General features: G+C 47.2%; 1 protein-coding gene across 2 annotated transcripts; it reads left to right on the top strand.

Moving 5' to 3' along the window:
* Positions 1-286: 286 nt before the first annotated feature.
* On the top strand, positions 287-16358 carry CBX7 (chromobox 7). 2 transcript variants are annotated; one of them, XM_032105632.1, is made up of 6 exons: positions 287-455; positions 1778-1821; positions 5775-5840; positions 6365-6431; positions 7013-7352; positions 9369-16358. In XM_032105632.1, the coding sequence occupies exons 1-6, from the start codon at positions 387-389 to the stop codon at positions 9512-9514; spliced, it is 732 nt and encodes a 243-aa protein (XP_031961523.1). In that variant the 5' UTR covers positions 287-386; the 3' UTR covers positions 9515-16358. The 2 variants fall into 2 exon arrangements, with proteins under 2 accessions (XP_031961523.1, XP_031961521.1); XM_032105630.1 differs by having other exon boundaries at positions 9366-16358.
* Positions 16359-17310: the final 952 nt, after the last annotated feature.

The following is a 17310-nucleotide window of genomic DNA, read 5'->3' as shown; positions in this document are numbered from 1 at the left end:
CGCAGCGCTGCTCCCGCCTCCCCGCTCTGCCGCTCGCCGCTTCCCCAGCCGCCGCCGCCGGCACGCGACCGCCGGGGGCCGCGCTGCTGCGGAAAACGCCCGTAAATGCCACGGCTCGGCGGCGGCGGGCAGCGCTCCCTCACGGCGCTACCCCCGGCGGGAGGAAGGCGGCGCGGCCGGGGCCGGGGCGGGAACCGCCTGAGGCGCCGCTCCCGCCTCCTTCGCTCCCTCCCTCACCCCCCGCTCCCGCCCCCTCGCGCGCGCGCCGGGGAAAACGTTGCGCAGGTTCTAAAGCGGCGGCGGGGGCGCGGCCGCGCGCGAGGGGGCGTGTGAGGGGGAGCGGCGGGGAACGGGCGCCACCGGCACAGCCTCGGCCCGCCCGCCGCATGGAGCTGTCGGCCATCGGCGAGCAGGTGTTCGCCGTGGAGAGCATCCGCAAGAAGCGCGTGCGGAAGGTGGGCAGCGGCGGAGCGGAGCGGGGCGGGGCGGGGGGAGCGCACCGGGACACCCCCCGCCCCTCCCGCCGCGCACCAGGAGGGGGAGGCGTGGTGGGCGCGCGCGCGCGGCTGCCCGGTCCCCGTCGCTGTCCCCCGGTCCGCGTCCCCTCACATCCGCGGTGGGGGCACCGGCACCTGCCCGAGGCTGGCGGGCGGGGGACACACGTGTTGCCCGTGAGGAGGGGGCGATTGTCGCTGCTGGGGTTCAGCCTGCCTGCAGGATGAGTGCCGGTGGTACCACACGGGAGAGCCCAAAGCGGAGAGGGTTTGGGAAGGCTCCCGTGACTCAGTTTCCCCAGCCGTGAAAGCGCTCCCGTCCCCGCAGAGTGTTGCAAGGATAAACCTGTAAGCATGCAGTGTGTAGAGATCATCCGGTGGAAAGTTCCTTATAGGGGAGTGTTTTCCAGCCTTGGGAAGCTGATGAGCCCCCCAAGAGGAAAATGAAACTGGTTCTCTGCCTCAAGTACCCTTGCTTTCCTTGCTCTGCTCTCCTGTAAAGGTGTCTGTGGCTGCAGCAGTGGCTCTTGCGAGAGTGGTCGTCCACAGACACAAAGGCCTTTGCCATGCTTTGGGAAGTGCTTAACAAACCCCTCAGTATAACATTAAATACTTTGATAGTTGTTCACATTGCTTGCGGAGCCCTTGAATGCAGTTTCCAATCACTACACTTTTTTTTTTTTTTTTTTTAAATCTTGTACTTAGAGTGAATAAAAAAAAAAAAAGCGTAGCTCTGAACTTCAGCTGTGAGCTGCTGATTGCTTGGGTCGAAAGGATGACTGCCTGTGATGGATGGAACAGTGTTTGAGTAGAGCATGTAGCAAATGGAAAGGAACATGCCAGAGATGCTTCATAGGTTCTGAAATACTGTGTTTCTTCTCTCTGCTTTAAAAAAAAATTCATCTGACATTTGCTCCTGGCATACATCTTCTTCCTGCATTTATGTGTGCTGACTTCTTGTAGGTTTGCCTGTGGATGTGTGAATGGTTCCGTCTTGCTCTCTGGTTGGCTTTTAGTGTTCTCTCTGCAAGCCTTCTGCAAAGCTGTGGTCCAAGGTGATGGTAGTACAAGCATGCTTAAACACCCCTGTGTGCCCATTTTTTGGAGAAAAAGGTATAGCAAATGTAGTTTAATGAGGAAGTGGCTATGTTTTGAAAATAAAGGGATGGGAAACAAGCTTTTTGGTTGCAGAGTTCAGTCCTGTTGATTGGTTGCATCTCATACTGTAGCCCATATTTGGTTCTGTAGTTCACCTGTTTTCTTCTGCCTTTTTCCACCCTCAGGGTAAAGTAGAATACCTGGTGAAGTGGAAAGGATGGCCCCCAAAGTAAGTTGTGTTTACTTGCCTGTTTTTTCTTTAATATTCCATAATAGCTTGCATTCTGCAGTTGAGCATTTCATTCATAATGGGTAATGTCTTGTCCCTCATTTCAACAACAGTAACAAAACCAAAGAGCCACAAACCAAATTGAAATCTGTTTGTGAATTTGCAGCTAAGGAATACAAACTGTGTGCCAGTCTATTCTGACTGGTTTTTGCCACCACTGAAATATTTCATTGAGATGCTTTCTAGATACAAATGTTTTTAAATTCATTATGAGTTCAACAAAGAACCCGGATTCTTCTGAACTTGGAATGGCTCCTGCTTTTCTGAGTCAGCACCAAGAGGACCCCACTTTATTTTTAGAGCTGTCTGCTGCCATTTAAAATAGAAAACATGTTGATGGTCTTGTCTTCCTCTCCTACTGCTTCCCCTCTGCAATTTACCAACAGAAAGGAGCAATGTTTCAGATTTATTGATTGTAGCCGAATGCAGGTGATCTTTGTCCCTTGAAAATTACCGCCATGCTTTCATTTCCTTGTCTGAAGCCTCTGTTATTCTGAGGGCCTTTTCAGCTTTTGCTTTGGTTGCTACATTGCAAAAAGGAAGAAAAGTTTGGGGTTTTTTTCAGCATTGCTGTGCACTGTTTACAGACATTTTCTCTCATTAAAATGCAGCTGCTTCTGAAGAAGAGCCACTGCTCTGAGCTTAAGCAGTCTGTAAAATGCTTTGAGATTAAGAGGATTAGGTAACTGGAGAATATTACTATGTCAGCTAGCAGTCTAGTAGAACAGCCTCCTGGCTAACCCATATGGGGCCCTGTCTTTGCTTTTCTGTTTGTGCCTGTGTGTGTACATACACGATGTGCGTGGGGACAGCAGTGTTACACACGCAGTTGCTCTGCTGTTGCTAAGCAAAGGGAGCTGCTTGTTACAGGTTCATCCTCGCAGCCGCAAAGTGAGGCCAGCCAGGATGGCTCTGACTGGCTGTACCTGGTGTCCAAGAAGCTGAAATGTGTTCTTGGGTGCCTAATTGTTGTGCCTAATCCTTATGATTATAGGCCATGTGTGAAGATAAGCTGCTTCCCCCTCTCTGGTGGCGGTGGGAGAGGGTGGCTTTATTCTTGAGTGTTCTGCTGTCAGAGTGTAACCTTGTTCACTTGTTGAGCACCACCTGCCATGTAGTGTGGGTCACTTCTTGGACTGCTTCAGCCTTTAATAGCCAAGTCTTACTTAATCACTGATAGAGGGTGGGAAATGTATTTGGAGCCTCTGAGGCCTCATCCCCTCTTGGCCAGAATACCGATGTTTATCCCATTCTCCTTTCAACAAATGCATTGAAGTCCTTCTCTTGTAAAGTCCCTTGCCAAGAAGGTGGGCTGAGGCATGGTGTAATGTTTCTTAGACAGAGCAGGCCTTATTCTTAACTGCTGCCTTTCCTTGTCCTGTGCCTTGAAACTCTGGGGGAGACAGAAACACTTTGGGGAATTTAAAGCACAGTTCTCCTGGGAGCAAGGTGATGTCAGGGTTCTCTTATTTTGATGTATGGCATGTCCAAGCATCTTCCCTCTTCCCCCAAACTACAAATCTGAGGACTGCTGGGTTTTTTTTCCTTACTCCTGCCGGCCTCCACTGTAACTGTTCCCTCAGTGGTTTGAATTACTTAAACCCAAGGTGCTCAGAGCATTGAAGTCACTTTTCATTGCACTGGCAGTCTCTGTTCCTTGTTTCTAAACATACATATGCCCGTGATGGCATGCAGCACCACAAGCTGTTTGTATCTTTGTGTTTGTTTCCTCATCCCACATCATTCCCTTCCGTAATTACCAACCTTGTTGCAATGCTCTTTGTAATCTCTGTACCTATTATCCCATCATTTCCAGTGAAAGTATCATGGAAGGGAATAAGGATAGGTCAGTAGTTTACTGCTTTCACATGAAATTCTTATTTCACTTTTTTTCCCCCTCTTCTTAATAAAAAATTCTTATTCATGCCCTACACCTCAGATTTATGGATTGCACTGCTGGAGTCAGGGAATGGAGGAGTGACTATCTGATTCTAGCTACAAGCTTGTTTACAACTTGTGTTGGAGTTAAAAGGAGGGGGAAGAGGAGGAGTAGAAGGAGGGGGAAGGAAGATCATATGATCTGTGTTTTCCAGAGTGCCTGCTCTCTGCAGTTTGCTGCAGCCTGGGCTGTGTGTACCCATATATAAAGCTCTGTGTGCGCGCGCGCGTGGCAAACTCAACCATGGTTTTTTTATATGCAGTGTTTTGCCACTGCAGCGAAGCCAGAATCTGAACTGCAGAGAAAAAGGCAACACCCACCAGGGTGTTTTTTTTAAGCAAATCCCTTTTCTTCTCTTGCCTATGAAAAGCAATCCAATGACTTTTTCCCCCCTTGTGGTGTTATTTTTCTTAAATTTGTAGGATGAGTGCCAGAATCCCTGCAGCTGGGAGGAAACCTTCCTCCTTTCAAACAGTATCTTGGCTTTGACAGCTCACAGTCAGGTTGCTGCAGGAGGCATGAGCAAAGGAGGGAGAGAGAGAGGGAGGGATCAGCTGGCTATGAAGACATGTCTGTTCTTAACTCTCTGATGTACAGTGCACCTTGAGATATCTGAATGTCCTATTTTTGTTTCTCTCTTTTGTAAAAGAATTGTATTCTCATTTCTAGACCCATCCTCCAGTAATGTTCCAGTATTGCAGTACCCTTCTTCTCTCTAATGGGGAGACAAAAGGGAAAAGCATTCCCAAACCACCTCCCATGTATCTCATGTCCTCACATGCAGCCTGTGCTTCATCCAGAAATGTAAACTTAATGCTTTCTTGCTGTTCAAAGGGACTGATACAATGCACCCTTGTGCACCTGCATGTGACTCCTCTCTGGTCCTCCTCCCCAGGGTCTGGGAGGAGCTCTGCTTTCAGGAAAGTTAGTGTTCTGAGGCATTTGAGGATTCAGATTTACTTTCCTGCCTTAGAGTTTGTATAGTAGAGACATGACACCCACCTTTTCTGGGCAAGCATGACCCCTAAGAAGTAAACATGCCCCAAGGACCACTTTGTGCTTCTTTCAGCTTCCACAGTGGGAGCGTTTTGGCTGCTTCTCCCTAGTATTAAGTGCAGCTGTGCTCTTTGGGAACCAGTTTTGGAGTTGCCTGCTAGGTGGGTTCAGCCCTTTCCTGAGCATCTGATTCCTGTCACAGCTGTCTGGCTGTCGAGGAGGGGAGTTGGGGCAGCGAATGACGCTGTTCCCAGGCTGCTTCGGGAGCATGAAGTCTGTTCGGAGCAGTGTGGGTGGCCCTGCCCACAGTGCAGTTGGGGTATTTGTGTCGATGAGCTCCGCTCGATAGGAACAACCTGTAGGGGGAGCCGAGCGGGAGGAGGAGGCGTTGGCAAGTGGCCATCAGCTTGCCCCAGGGCCCAGGTCCCAACATGTTTGGTTGAACGGCATCAGTGGAAAAAAACTACACTCTTAAATGAATCCTTTCAGCTTCAGTGATTAGAAGTAATTAATAATGCAGGTGAGAAAGCGTACTTACTCTTTGAGCACTCTAAATTAAGAGAGACCTATTTTTCAGAAGGATGTATCAGACCATGCCTCATTGTTCCATGGGGTTTGTTGGATTTGAGGGAGTGCTGCAGATGCGACCTGTTTAGGCATGGACTTAAAAACAGTTTGTGAGTGTCTGCACAGCCTTTGCACACAGTGTGGAGGGGGCCCTGGGGAGGAAAGTCTTCCCTCTTTTTGTACAAAGAGCTGCTTGATGCTTGGCCCTGCCTGTTTCGGGAAGCTGGGGAGGGAATGGCTGGGATTCCTCAGAGCTCTCGCAATATTGTGGCAGGCCCCACCGACCCTTGTGAAGACAGTATCCAGGGCTGCAGCACACTGGTAGCAGGCCTGCAGAGAGAATGTTTCATTAAAATACTGTTTACTTTTTATTCCTTATGTTTTTCTTCAGATACAGCACATGGGAGCCAGAGGATCATATCTTGGACCCTCGCCTGGTAGTGGCTTATGAAGAAAAGTAAGGGCACGTGTTCTTTCTCTCCCTGGACGCAGCAAAAGAAATAGTGTCTTTATTTCATTGTATGCATAAAGTGCCCCTGTTGTCCCTACTTCAGTCAAAGATGAGATGTATAGCAATGAATCCCGCTTGATTTTTGTACCCTGGTGTTGATTGAGATGGTCAAGACAGGTTTAAAGCAGCTTTGATTGGCATTGTTGAGGAAATGAGGCCAAGAACAGGCAGCATTGAGCCAGAGAACAATCAGATTCAGGTTTTGATCAGGTCCAGAGCTGGACTGGAGTGATGTGAGGTGGGAAGTTTCTCTAACCCATCCTTGATTAGCTGTATCAGAGAAATTTCCCAATTGCAAGGTTTTCACTCCTACAGGAAGCAATTCCGGGATGTTTTCCAAGCTTACACTGGTCACCATTGGGTTTTAGTGAAGGAAATTGAGGGAGCTATGCTGTAGAAGGTTGAAGTCCCAACTAGGTTTTATGCTGTGGTATTTAGTACTCAGTTTGATTCATATTCCTCTTTCACAGGGAAGAGAGAGACCGTGCATCAGGGTACAGGAAAAGAGGCCCCAAACCAAAGCGCCTCCTACTGCAGGTAGCCTTTTGCTCTTCTGTGTATTTCTAACTCCTGTGCTGCTGTGTTGCTCCTCTCAGTGAGGTGGAAACTGTTTGCTGTTGCATGGACAAAATTGGAGGTAACAAGTTAACAACATGAAATCAGTGTTTAAGCAGATAATTTTAACCTGTCAGCTGAAGAGGTAGCTAATATGTCTTTTAAAAAGCAAAACAAAACAACAACTCTTTCTCTCTGAACTAGGATTTTATAAAGTATGGGCCTGGGTAGTTGCAGGTTACCTGGTATGTGTGTTCTTTTAATTTCATGTTGAGCTTGGATTTTCCATCAAGTCAAAGGTAGCCTGTGGTTGGAAGTGGAGTTTCAGCATGCTTTCACTGTTGCCAAGCAAAGCAGCCAATCCTAGGAAGCAGATATTAGGAAGAGCTTAGAAGGCAGTTGAAGAGGAGAGAGAAATGGTGTTGTAGAAGCAGCATACCTTATCCTAGCTCATCTAGATGTTCAGAGACAGAACAAAGAATATTTTCCTGGTTCCCAGTGGGGAGCCCTGACTGTATGATCAGATGTCTGCTCTGACCCTTGCTGCGTTGGTGTCTTGGCAGCGGCTGTATGGCATGGACTTGAGGAGTGCCCACAAGGGAAAGGAGAAGCTCTGCTTCTCTCTTGCACGGAGGTTTGGAGGAGGAGACAGTAGCCTGCCAGGGGCCAAGACAGGGCAGGCAGAGTTTCCCGAGAAGACTGGGGGTGCAGTCCTGCCATTCTCTCTCCGGAAGCAACGCAAAAACCAGAAGTACCTACGACTGTCAAGGAAGAAGTTTCCCCGCATGGCGAGTCTGGAGAACCGAAACTGCAGACATGAGTTCTTCCTGAATGATGCCGTGGGCCTAGAGGCCAGGCAGAGCCCTGACGACTGGGAGGCCACGCAGCACACCAGCAAAGAAGGTAAGGCCAGTTACCCTTTGGCTGTGAAGTTCTGGGGCATGTGAAAGATGTTCTGCATCCTTCCTCCTTGATTACATCCTCCTGGGATTGTGGTTTAGGTCAGGTCTTCAGAGCAGCTCTTGTGGGCCCATATTATGTCCCTCTTGTTCGCAGGTTTCTTTCTTGTTTGAAGAGCACAGATTAATTGTTTTTTTGCTCCTGTTGCCTCTCTGTAGTCTGACATCCCTAATGCCCCTCCCAGTGTTAGAAAACATGCAGAAGATACTGCAAGTTTTTCTCCTCTTAAGATTTTCTCCTGGCAGACGTGATACACAAGTGTGACAGAGATGAACTCTGCCTCTGTCCACATTATCCACACGTACTCAGCCTGCTGCTTGGCTCAAAGGACTTTGGCTGGCAGTGGACGAGCTTGGACAGTGGCACTCCTCTCATAGTGCTGCTTTGAGAAGCATACAGGAATGCTGCTAGGAACTCACAGTGTACTCCCCTGCGCCCTCCTTCCCTTTCTTCTCCACACCCTTCTAAAGCCTCTTGCTATAGAGCTATGTGAGAGGAGGAGAGAGAGATGAAGTGAGGATGGTAACTCCTGCCTGATCCCACTGAGTAGGCAGCATGAGTGTAGGCATGGGAGATGTCCAAGCACATTTGGCATTTTGGGGAACGATACCAGCATCTTGTGCAGGAGGGCTGTGGGATGTGTGTGTTGCTCTCAGTTACCAGGGAAACTCTAGCCCTGCATTATTAGAGCTTCTGAAGGCGTAGCTTTCTTGAGGAGTGGAAAACCGGGGCTTGTGCTGGTTGTAGTAGCTAAGGGAATCCTGTTACTCCTTGCTAGGAGTAGCTGTTAGCCAGGCTGGATTAGGTAGGATCTTAGGGGAAGGGCTGTGTTCTGGAAGTCAACGCTATTCCCTCCTTTCTGAGAGAGATTGGAATGATGCTCAGAATCCAGGGAGGCAGCAGTAGGAGTAGCAGAGAGGAACCCAGTGTTACATCCTGGCGGTGAGGAAATGTGTGGGGCTGTTCTCCCTGGAAGCATGGGGCGCTAAAGCACTTGGGGATCAGAAGAGTGAGTGGCACTACAGAATTGTAAAACTGGTTTTGTTCTCCCCTTGACACATGGCCTGTGTGGAATCCCAGTTCCTGTTAGGGGGAATTGGACTTTTTCCGGGGGTGGGGGAAGTAGACACCCCAGGTGTTTGAGACAGAAGCCAGGAAATACACTCTTAAGGGGCTCTTGTTCTTTGCCCAGGTTGGGACAACAAGGCGTATAGTGGACAGGTAGAGTGACAGGGAAAGGGTGTGTTTTCTTCCTCTCTATTTACGTGGCAGTCTCTGGGGGCTGTGGGGAAGTGAGCCTTTAGGTGGCTGAGGGGCTGATAATTATTCTTACAGTGAGAAAGTGCAGGGGTGCTTGGGTTTCTTGTATGGAGCTATCTGGGAGAGAAGGAGGAATATGAGAAAGGAAGAGCAGCTTCTCCATGGAGCACTACTGAGGGATTTTTGAGAGAATCACACCCAGGCTGCATTGCAGGTGCAGTACGAGGCAGACCCTCCATTTTGGCTCCCTTTGACTCCCCTAGGAGTATCTAAAGAGTGTATGTAAGAGATTTTAAGTTTTGCCTTTTTTAGCAGGATAGGGCATTTAGAAGCAGGTGAGCTCAAACCAGGGTGAGTGTGCTTTGCTGTCACAAAACCAAGTTGGGGCTGAGATGGGATGAGAGGTATTGGGGAATTGTGGACGGTTAGATGAACTTGGTTTTACAGGGTCTTTTGACCTCTGTGTAGGCTGCTCTGATATCACTGTGTATCTGGACACCTGATCCTCCATTTTCCCTTAGCCTCTGAGGGGAGGGCTTGCACATGTTCTTTCTTGCTCTGTACATGCAGATTCAGTACAGACTGATTTCACCTACGGTTTGTCAGAAAGGAGACCCTTTTTCCATCCTTCCTTTCCCTCTCCCTTCTTTCTTCTCTGTTCCACTAACATGCTCTCATCTGCCTTTCTTTCTGCAGCAGATGTGGATGCCAGTCTCCCTTGGATCCCCACTGTGCCCCCCAGCGAAGTGACAGTGACAGACATCACGGCAAACTCCATTACCGTCACTTTCAGAGAAGCACAAGTGGCTGAGGGCTTCTTTCGAGACCGGAGTGCGCAGTTCTGAATCTCTGTTTGCAGTGCTCCCCAAAACCACTGCTTTTAGGGTGGGGCTACGGAAGGGTTACGTTACCCCTTAAGAGAAAAAAAAAATCCAAAATGTCTCCTCTTAAAATGTTTACAGAGACCTTTTTTTTTTTTCCTCCTTTTTCCCCTTTCAGATACGCAAAAAAGGGCAGTGTAGGGGGTGTGTGTTTGTCATTGCTTTGTCCAGCTGAAAAACTGACGGCCCTTTCCCTGGCAAAGACTCCCCTCCTTGATGTGAAAGCAGCAGGCTGAACAATTCGCCTTTTATCCTGTCAAGTGGCGGCAGCTGCATTTGTGGGGAGAGGGCATGTGGAGGTGGAAAGAGAGCTGGATCTCTAGCCTGCCGCCTTGTTCTGCAATTGATATCCCTTGGATAAAGATACATCTCTGTACATTGCTCTTCCCACCTTCCTCCTCCCTCTCTTCCTGCAGCAGCGAGAGGCGATGGATCCTACCTGTGTAGATAACTCCAGCCTGTTAAGACTTTCTCTCCAGTGCTGTTTTCCCTGTGGCCTGCTGTCAGGACTTCAGAAACGTATTTGCCTGTCTGTGGTAAGTCAGTCTTTGCAACATGGGTCTGTATAGGCAGCAGAGCTTTCTCCCCTTTGATCGTTGATCATGCGGAAAGACTGAAATGCATCTCTGAAATCCAAATTGGCAACATAAATTCAATTTGCCCTCATTAAAAGCTCGGAAAGCCAGCATAGTTGAGACATACCATTCTGTATATGCTAAACAGGATTTCCAGGCTTGGCTCTGCTGCATGAGGAATGTGTTATGGAAAGTGGGGTCTTCTTACCCTTTGCCAAATTCAGTATTAATAACAAATCCTGCCCTGAACCTGTGGTAATAATTTGGTTGAAAACTGACTCCTCTCCCCTGGGAGGAGGGGCTAATAGGACAACTGAAGCATTGCCTGGCACCGCAGATATCCAAGATACTGGCACAGGCCCAGGACACGGGAATTGGACAGAACTGAGCTAGAAATGGACCTTGATTACCAGCAAATTCTGCTCTTGGATCCCATAGAGAGATCCAAGATAAACAACATGTGGGGAAGGCATGTATTAGATTTGAGGAGAGGAAAAATTCCTAATTCTTAGCAATGAGAATTCTTGGATTGTGCTGCCTGAATGATACTCTTCCATGACTCCAGTCTCCTCACAGTATCTGTGATCCTGTACTACTTTACTGATAGGAACTTCCCCTTGGAAGGCTTAAAAATCTTTGCCAAGGAAAGCAGTCTGCATTTCAATAGACCTGCCTGATCTTGCACTTAAAAATGCCTTGTGCTGGACTGCCTGTGACACTTTGAGATTTTTGAAGAATTGCTGTATTTTGAGTTGGTAGTTTAGCATAGCATCTGTTCTTGCACATGCATGTTCTCTTCCATTTTTAAAAGCAAATTTTATTTAAATAACTTAATTTTATAAATATAGACCTTTTCCAATGGAAAGCAAGAAGAGTAAGGTAGAGTCTAAAGTGGGAACTGCGGGACAGAGTGCTGCAGGGTAACATTGGCTACTGTCATGATTACTGTCCCCAAATACTATGTTTCCTTACTCCACCCCACCTGAAGCATCTCTTATCTGCTGTATTTATTCGAAATGAAGCTATGAGCCTTGTTAGCTCTGAGATAAAGACACCTGTGGAAATCCTCAATGTGTTACTTTGAGGGGCTCGGCTACTGGCCTGCAGAATTTGGGAGCTCTAGGGTTTCTGGTCCTCCAAACATCTACTTATTGTAAAGTGCTTGGACTGGAACTGTGGGTTTTTACTAGAAGCAGTTTTTACCTCATTTAGGATATGGCAGCTCAGTGTAGATTTAGGATTTCTCCTTCCATCTCAGAGCTGTTTGAGCAGGCCTGTCTTTCATGCCGTCACAGCAGTTTCAGGATTGCTGGGAAGATCTTGAATTTCTGGATTGACCTTTTGTCTCTCAAAGAAGTAAGATGGGAGTTTTATTATGGAAAAATCTGAGAGGGTGAGAAATGGAAGCTGGGGGAGAATTATGTGGTGGGAGGAAGAGTGAGTGGGAAAGAAGCTTGCAATAGCTAGCAAGGCCAAGCTGATGAGGTAAGCATGCAGGCGCAGGATGTTTGTTGAACGTGGGTGTCCAGAGCGAAGCTTCTGTGTCTGGAGTTGCACCCTTTTTTGCAGGATGTGGGGTCAGACGGTGTTGTTACCATCACCTACACACCTCCTCTTCCTGACACCTGCCAAATATGCTGAATACCTACATGTCTCTTCTGTTGTGAAAGTGGACACACCACATGGCCCAGTCCACTCTTGCAGGTTGGAGCAGGTCAGGTAGTGATGGTTGGAGAAGCACAGTGTTTTAGGTTATTTTTAAAAAATGTCTTGAACTGCAGCTCATCCTGCTAAATCTTCATGGCATTTATAGGATCTGGTTTTTTTATTCTAGTGCAGCAACTGCTGCCTTTGTCATGTCTTCATCTCAAATGTACAAATACACCAAAAAAAGCTTCCTATTTACTAAGTTCCTGCCTTTGGCTGACATTGGAAGCAATATCAATCCTGCAGCAGGAAAGAGCTTGTCCTAATAAACTAGATTTCCATCCTCTGCTTTTCTCTCCACTCACCAGCTGACACTTCTCAACACTTTGTTTTGGCACTTTTCTTTAAACATATTTTCTTTCTCTTGCAGTGGAGTTTTCAAAGACTTGTGGTGGTCTTTCAAATAGGATCCACCTACAGCTTCATATCTTAATCATTTTTTTGGATCAGGCTATCTAGTGTTCTGCTGGTGACTAATCATCTTGCTACATGAAGTGTGGAACAAAGTACCTGGCTGCCATGCTGCTTTGTGTCAATGAGGAGCTAACCATAATGGGGTTAAGACACAACAAGCTGCATGTGCGTGGGTTTGGGGGGGGGGGGGGGTGTGAAGAGGAGTTTGTGGTAGGAAAGTAAGCAGTTACTTTGTTGGCGTGGACTTTTTTTTTTTGACATTCGTGAATTCTTGTTTATCTCAAAGATCTTTTCGAGAAGATTTTTCTCCTGATCTTTTTAAAGTGTGGCTCTGTTCCACATTATCTGCTGACATATCACTGTAAACTTCCTTGGTAGAGCTGGTCTTCAGGGACTTTAAAATTAGCTTTATTCCACCTCTGCAGGTGTAGAGAGGGTTTTACTAGTGATGGAAAGGTAGGTTGTCTGGGTTTGTCTCTTCTCCCCAATATTGTCCATCTGCCAGTTCAACCCCAAACCTGACAGTTGAATTGGGACCTCCTGTGCTAACAAATCATGAAAATCAGATGCTGTGTTTGGATCTTTGTTAAGCATTCCGTTTGATTAGAAGAGCCAGAATAGCATCCAGCTGAAGCTGAGCTTAATAATTCTATTTGAAGCACAAGCCAAGAATAGAAATGGGCTAACTCTCCCATACCTTGTTTGGCTCCATGGCTGTAAACAAGAAAAATAAACTTCAGCCAGTGGAAATTACTGAACTGTACACAAGAAGCAATGTTCTCGAAGAACTGCTCTAATAGTCATTCTTAGAACTGTTTCCATGTGAAAATTTACTAGCAGTGTTGGGGGACAGAAGTGTTTATTTCATAGATCTTGCAGTGAACTCACTGTATATGTGACAGAACTGAGGGGCTTCATGAGACTGGAAAGCCTTTATTGTTAACACTGTGTTTAAAAAAATATATGGAAAGGACTGCCTCTGTTCCCAGATGGTTATAAACTAGATGTTATTGCTGTGATATACAAGTGATGCCTTGGAACAGCAAGTTTTAACACGTAAATAGTGGCATTAAGTAGCCTCCTGCATGCTCCTTATTGTCTTGAATTTGCTTGGGGGCCCTTCTGCTTGTGAAGTCAGACTAAGGTGATTCTTTTCTTTTTTTCTTTATTTTTTTTTCAAGCAAGACCAGGATATTATTGTGAGAACACCCAAAAGCAGTTCCATTTGCCAAAATAAGCCCAAATTTGTTAGTGAATTGACTCTTGTTTATGTCAGAGCTCAGACATAGAGAAGCTTATTGAGAAATGAATGGCTTTGTTATTAGTGTTGTGAAACTGTCCAGAATTGTTCTTCTGGTGTTTTGTGACTGGATGTATAAAACTGTTTGTTCACCTCACAGGGGGCCCTTGGCCCCAGTACTGTTTCATGCTGTATGCCAGCTAGTGCTGCTTGATGGTTTCACTGGAATAGAGAAGGGAGGCCTCACACAGGTCAAAAAATAGGCAGGGTAGCTCAGGCAAGACCCTCCGTGGTAGCCACTACAGAGGCTGGGGTGTGGAACACAGTGGGGGCTGTTAGCCACATCTGTGTATTAAGCAAAGCAAAGTCTACCACCACCTCTCCACCTCTTCCTCTCCTCTAGCTTTGAGCTTTTGTTTTAAGAAGCAGGGGAAGTAAAAACCTCATTTTCTAAAGCTGATTGGTATCTACCCATGTTCTGTCCCCCCCTGGTTTACTTGCAGCCTAGGAAGAAGAGGGCAGTGGGCCTTTCTGGGAAAGTAATAGGGACAAATGCACGTCAGGGAAGGGAGGGACAGAGTTGCCTCGGAGCTGCTCTCACTAGGTGGTTGAGGAGGGGCCTTTGAGTGAGCTGGCAGTTGAGAGAGAAGGTGTGTTATAAACAAAGAACTTGTAGTGAAACGGATCCCTTGCATCTGTGAGTGGAGTTGTGAATGGGCCCTGCAGAGAGGTGAGTGCTGCATTTATGTATCAGTCTTCTGCCATTTGGGAATGCAAGGGAGGTGTGTACGTTGACAACTTGCACAGGGTAATTTCTACATGAAAATGTATAGCATTGGAACACGTTGCTTTTGTTGCCATGCCTGTTGTAAAGGTTTTCCCCAAGGGCATGATAAACTTGTTTTGAGATAATAGCTTATGATCAACAGGCCATGTTGTCCTGTGCCTGAACTTACTGTCCTCACAGAGAAAGTGTGAGCTTCTGGGTGTCAAACCACCTGGATTCCACGCACGAAGCTGGTTAGGATAGGAAGGCTTATAAAACAGCCCCAGGACAATTGGAAGGCGAGAGAAGCAATCACTTAAAATGGAATTCAAACCCTTCAAATCCTTTCCTGTAACTAGCACTTGCTGTAGAGATGACCCCTTTTTCTCTTCCACCTTTCTCTTCCCCCTTAACTTCTTGAAGTATGGTGGCTGTGCAGGGAACGGGCAGGCAGATGATGCTAATTAACTGGGAGTGGCAGAGGCCTAGCGCTCCATGGGAGCATTTGGGGCTGCAGTGGATTGCTACAAAGTTGGGATGGAGTAGACGCCTTGCTGCTGAGATTGCCTTACCTGCTGTGGGCTGCCCTGTACTAATGCTAGGGGTTCTTCTCCGAGAGCACCAGTTGGATGTTGAAAGGGAGAACTCCTAAGACTGTTCGGAACCTCCATCACAGCTTATCTCATTACTGGGGTAGCAAAGTTTTGGCTGGGAGGGGTATTTTGGAGGAGGAGGAGGTGGAAAACGTTTTTTTATTATTATTATGTTTTTTAACCAGAAAATGTAGTGTCAGCACAAAGAAGCTTTTTGCAAATCTGTCAAAATGTTAAGCAGCTTTTTTTTTGCTTTTAAATCTGAAGTATGTTTTGAAGCACTTTGGAAATACAAAGCACTAGGAGTGCTAAGTACTCCTTATCATCTGTCTAAAAGTGGCATTTGAAAAGTAAAAGATGTATCTGTTTCAGGCCGCTGGCTGCTCCTTATCATTTTTCCAGAGCTGCCACCCAGCCCTTTGCCTCCCTCCCATGGCTGGAGATGGGGAGTGTACTCCACCATGCCAGGAGCAGAGGGCTCCCTAAGAGAAAAGAGGAGACCTGCTAAATCCCTCGCTTGCCTTTGGGGTGCCGGTTGGCTTCCTCCCTCCCCACCTCCTTTGACTGAGGAAAGGGAAAAATGAAGTTGAGTTTCAGTTTGAGTGGTCCTAGTCTGGAACTATGACCGTTTCTTCCAGCTCCGGAGACATCTTTATAGAGTTTCCTGTCTGACAAATTGCACCTTATTAGCTTAATTGAGGAACGAGGAGATGTCTGTCCTTCTGCAGGGAGTGGGGAGAGGAAGGGAGGGTGAACCAGGAGCTGTCTTCAGTAGCTACTGGATTTTTCCAGAGGCCATTTCCTCACCTCATCTCCAGGAGAACAGCAACAAAAGAACTAAAATAATTTAGATGAAGCTTTTGTTCTGTGTATCTCAAGAACCTTTTGAGCAGGCTAAGGGGAGAGAACCCTTTTCCCTCACCTAGTCAGCTCCACAGCGTGGGGTTCAACGTCCCAGTTCTCTCGTTGGGTTTTAAGCACCGATCTTTTCCCTCAGCGTACGCACATCGTTAGAACTCTTTTGCACACTGGCTCATCTAATTTGGTGTGCTCCCTTTCTGTTGCAGGGGGAAGATGGGGGACAATGGGGTCGGTTAGAGGGAAGGGTCCCCGATTATTTTTGTTCCTGTCTCTTCAGTTGTTGCTGTTGTTCCCGTCAGCACGCTAGAGTATTGGAGTCTTTGCACACAGAAAGCTTCCTTTTGCACAGAATGAGCTTCTAGCTTTTGTACAGACTAACTGAATGTATTTGGGGAGGGGGGGAAATAGGGAGTAAACCAATTCCAAACAAACCAATCAGAGTATAATGCCTTTTCTGAGCGAGTATGTGCTGTAAAAGGAGATTGTAATAGCAAAGGGAGGGCAGGCTCAAGTATAATTTGACACAAAGTGTGGTTTTATTTTTGTACTGATATGGATAAGAGACTGTACAGCATCTATTTATTTAGATGATTTATGTGGTAAATGTTGCAAACAAAATTATTAAAATATTAAATATGAGAACTGACATTTACCTCATGGTATGTTTGTGTGGTCATTTACCCCCCTCCCTTGCTTTAATTCTACAGCTGAATTATTTTCCAACAGTCACTTCTATTGGTGTATAAACATTCAGTGCAGCTGGAAAAAGAATGGAAAATGTGCATGCGTGCGTGAGGAAGATCAGTAAAGAAGGATCGATGAAGAATGGAGCCTGCAAAAGGCTGTTTCTGACATTACTTTGATTGGAGGAGGTCAAGTTTTTATTAATTTTTAACCCACTGGGTAAGTTAGAGCTGTACAGGGGTGACCTGGGATGACTGGTCTTGGATGGATTACAATTTGAAGAGGAGAATACCAATGGCAGGGTGGCTGCAGCTCTGGGTTTAGGGAGTTCTCTACATCCTTGCACAAGGCTGCAGTGCCAGGACAGCTCTGCCCCAGTACCAGGAGAGTGCTGGTGTGCCCCATATCCTGCATCTTATGGCAATGCAGAAAGTCTGAGATGAGGCCTGGGCTGCCAAGCATGCTCAGCAGGAAAGCAGCTCTCTTCCAAGCCAAAGCCTCTGATGGGTTGGCCAGCAAGGCTTCTGGGGACCTCTTCAGGAGCACGGATGCTCCTGGGTACAGTTTGGCCCCTGGTTCACCCCATGGCTTAGCCAAGGAGCCTGAGTCCTGGAACTGCTGATACTCCATGGAGAAAATCCCAAGTGTCATTTAGTTCACTTGGGTGGCTGGCTTGCTCCCTCGAGGTGTGTCCCACTCCATCCCCTGTGGAGGGGGAGGCCAGCTGTTTATTGAGGTACCTGGGCAAGAGAATGGGGCTGTCTGAGATGCCTCTAGTAGATGTAATGTGGGGGTGAGCCCTGCACCTGAACGCAGCTATGGCATCAATCACAAAAGCATGTGGAGCAAAAGCAGAGGGGGATGGGTTGTATTGCCTGAGTCAGTCATGGCTCAAGGCAGCATGGTTAGGTCTTGCCTGT

The sequence above is a fragment of the Corvus moneduloides genome, chromosome 4 (assembly GCF_009650955.1).
Source record: "Corvus moneduloides isolate bCorMon1 chromosome 4, bCorMon1.pri, whole genome shotgun sequence".
In the NCBI taxonomy this organism is placed as follows: Eukaryota; Metazoa; Chordata; class Aves; order Passeriformes; family Corvidae; genus Corvus; species Corvus moneduloides.
This window is presented reverse-complemented; position numbering and strand designations above follow the sequence as displayed.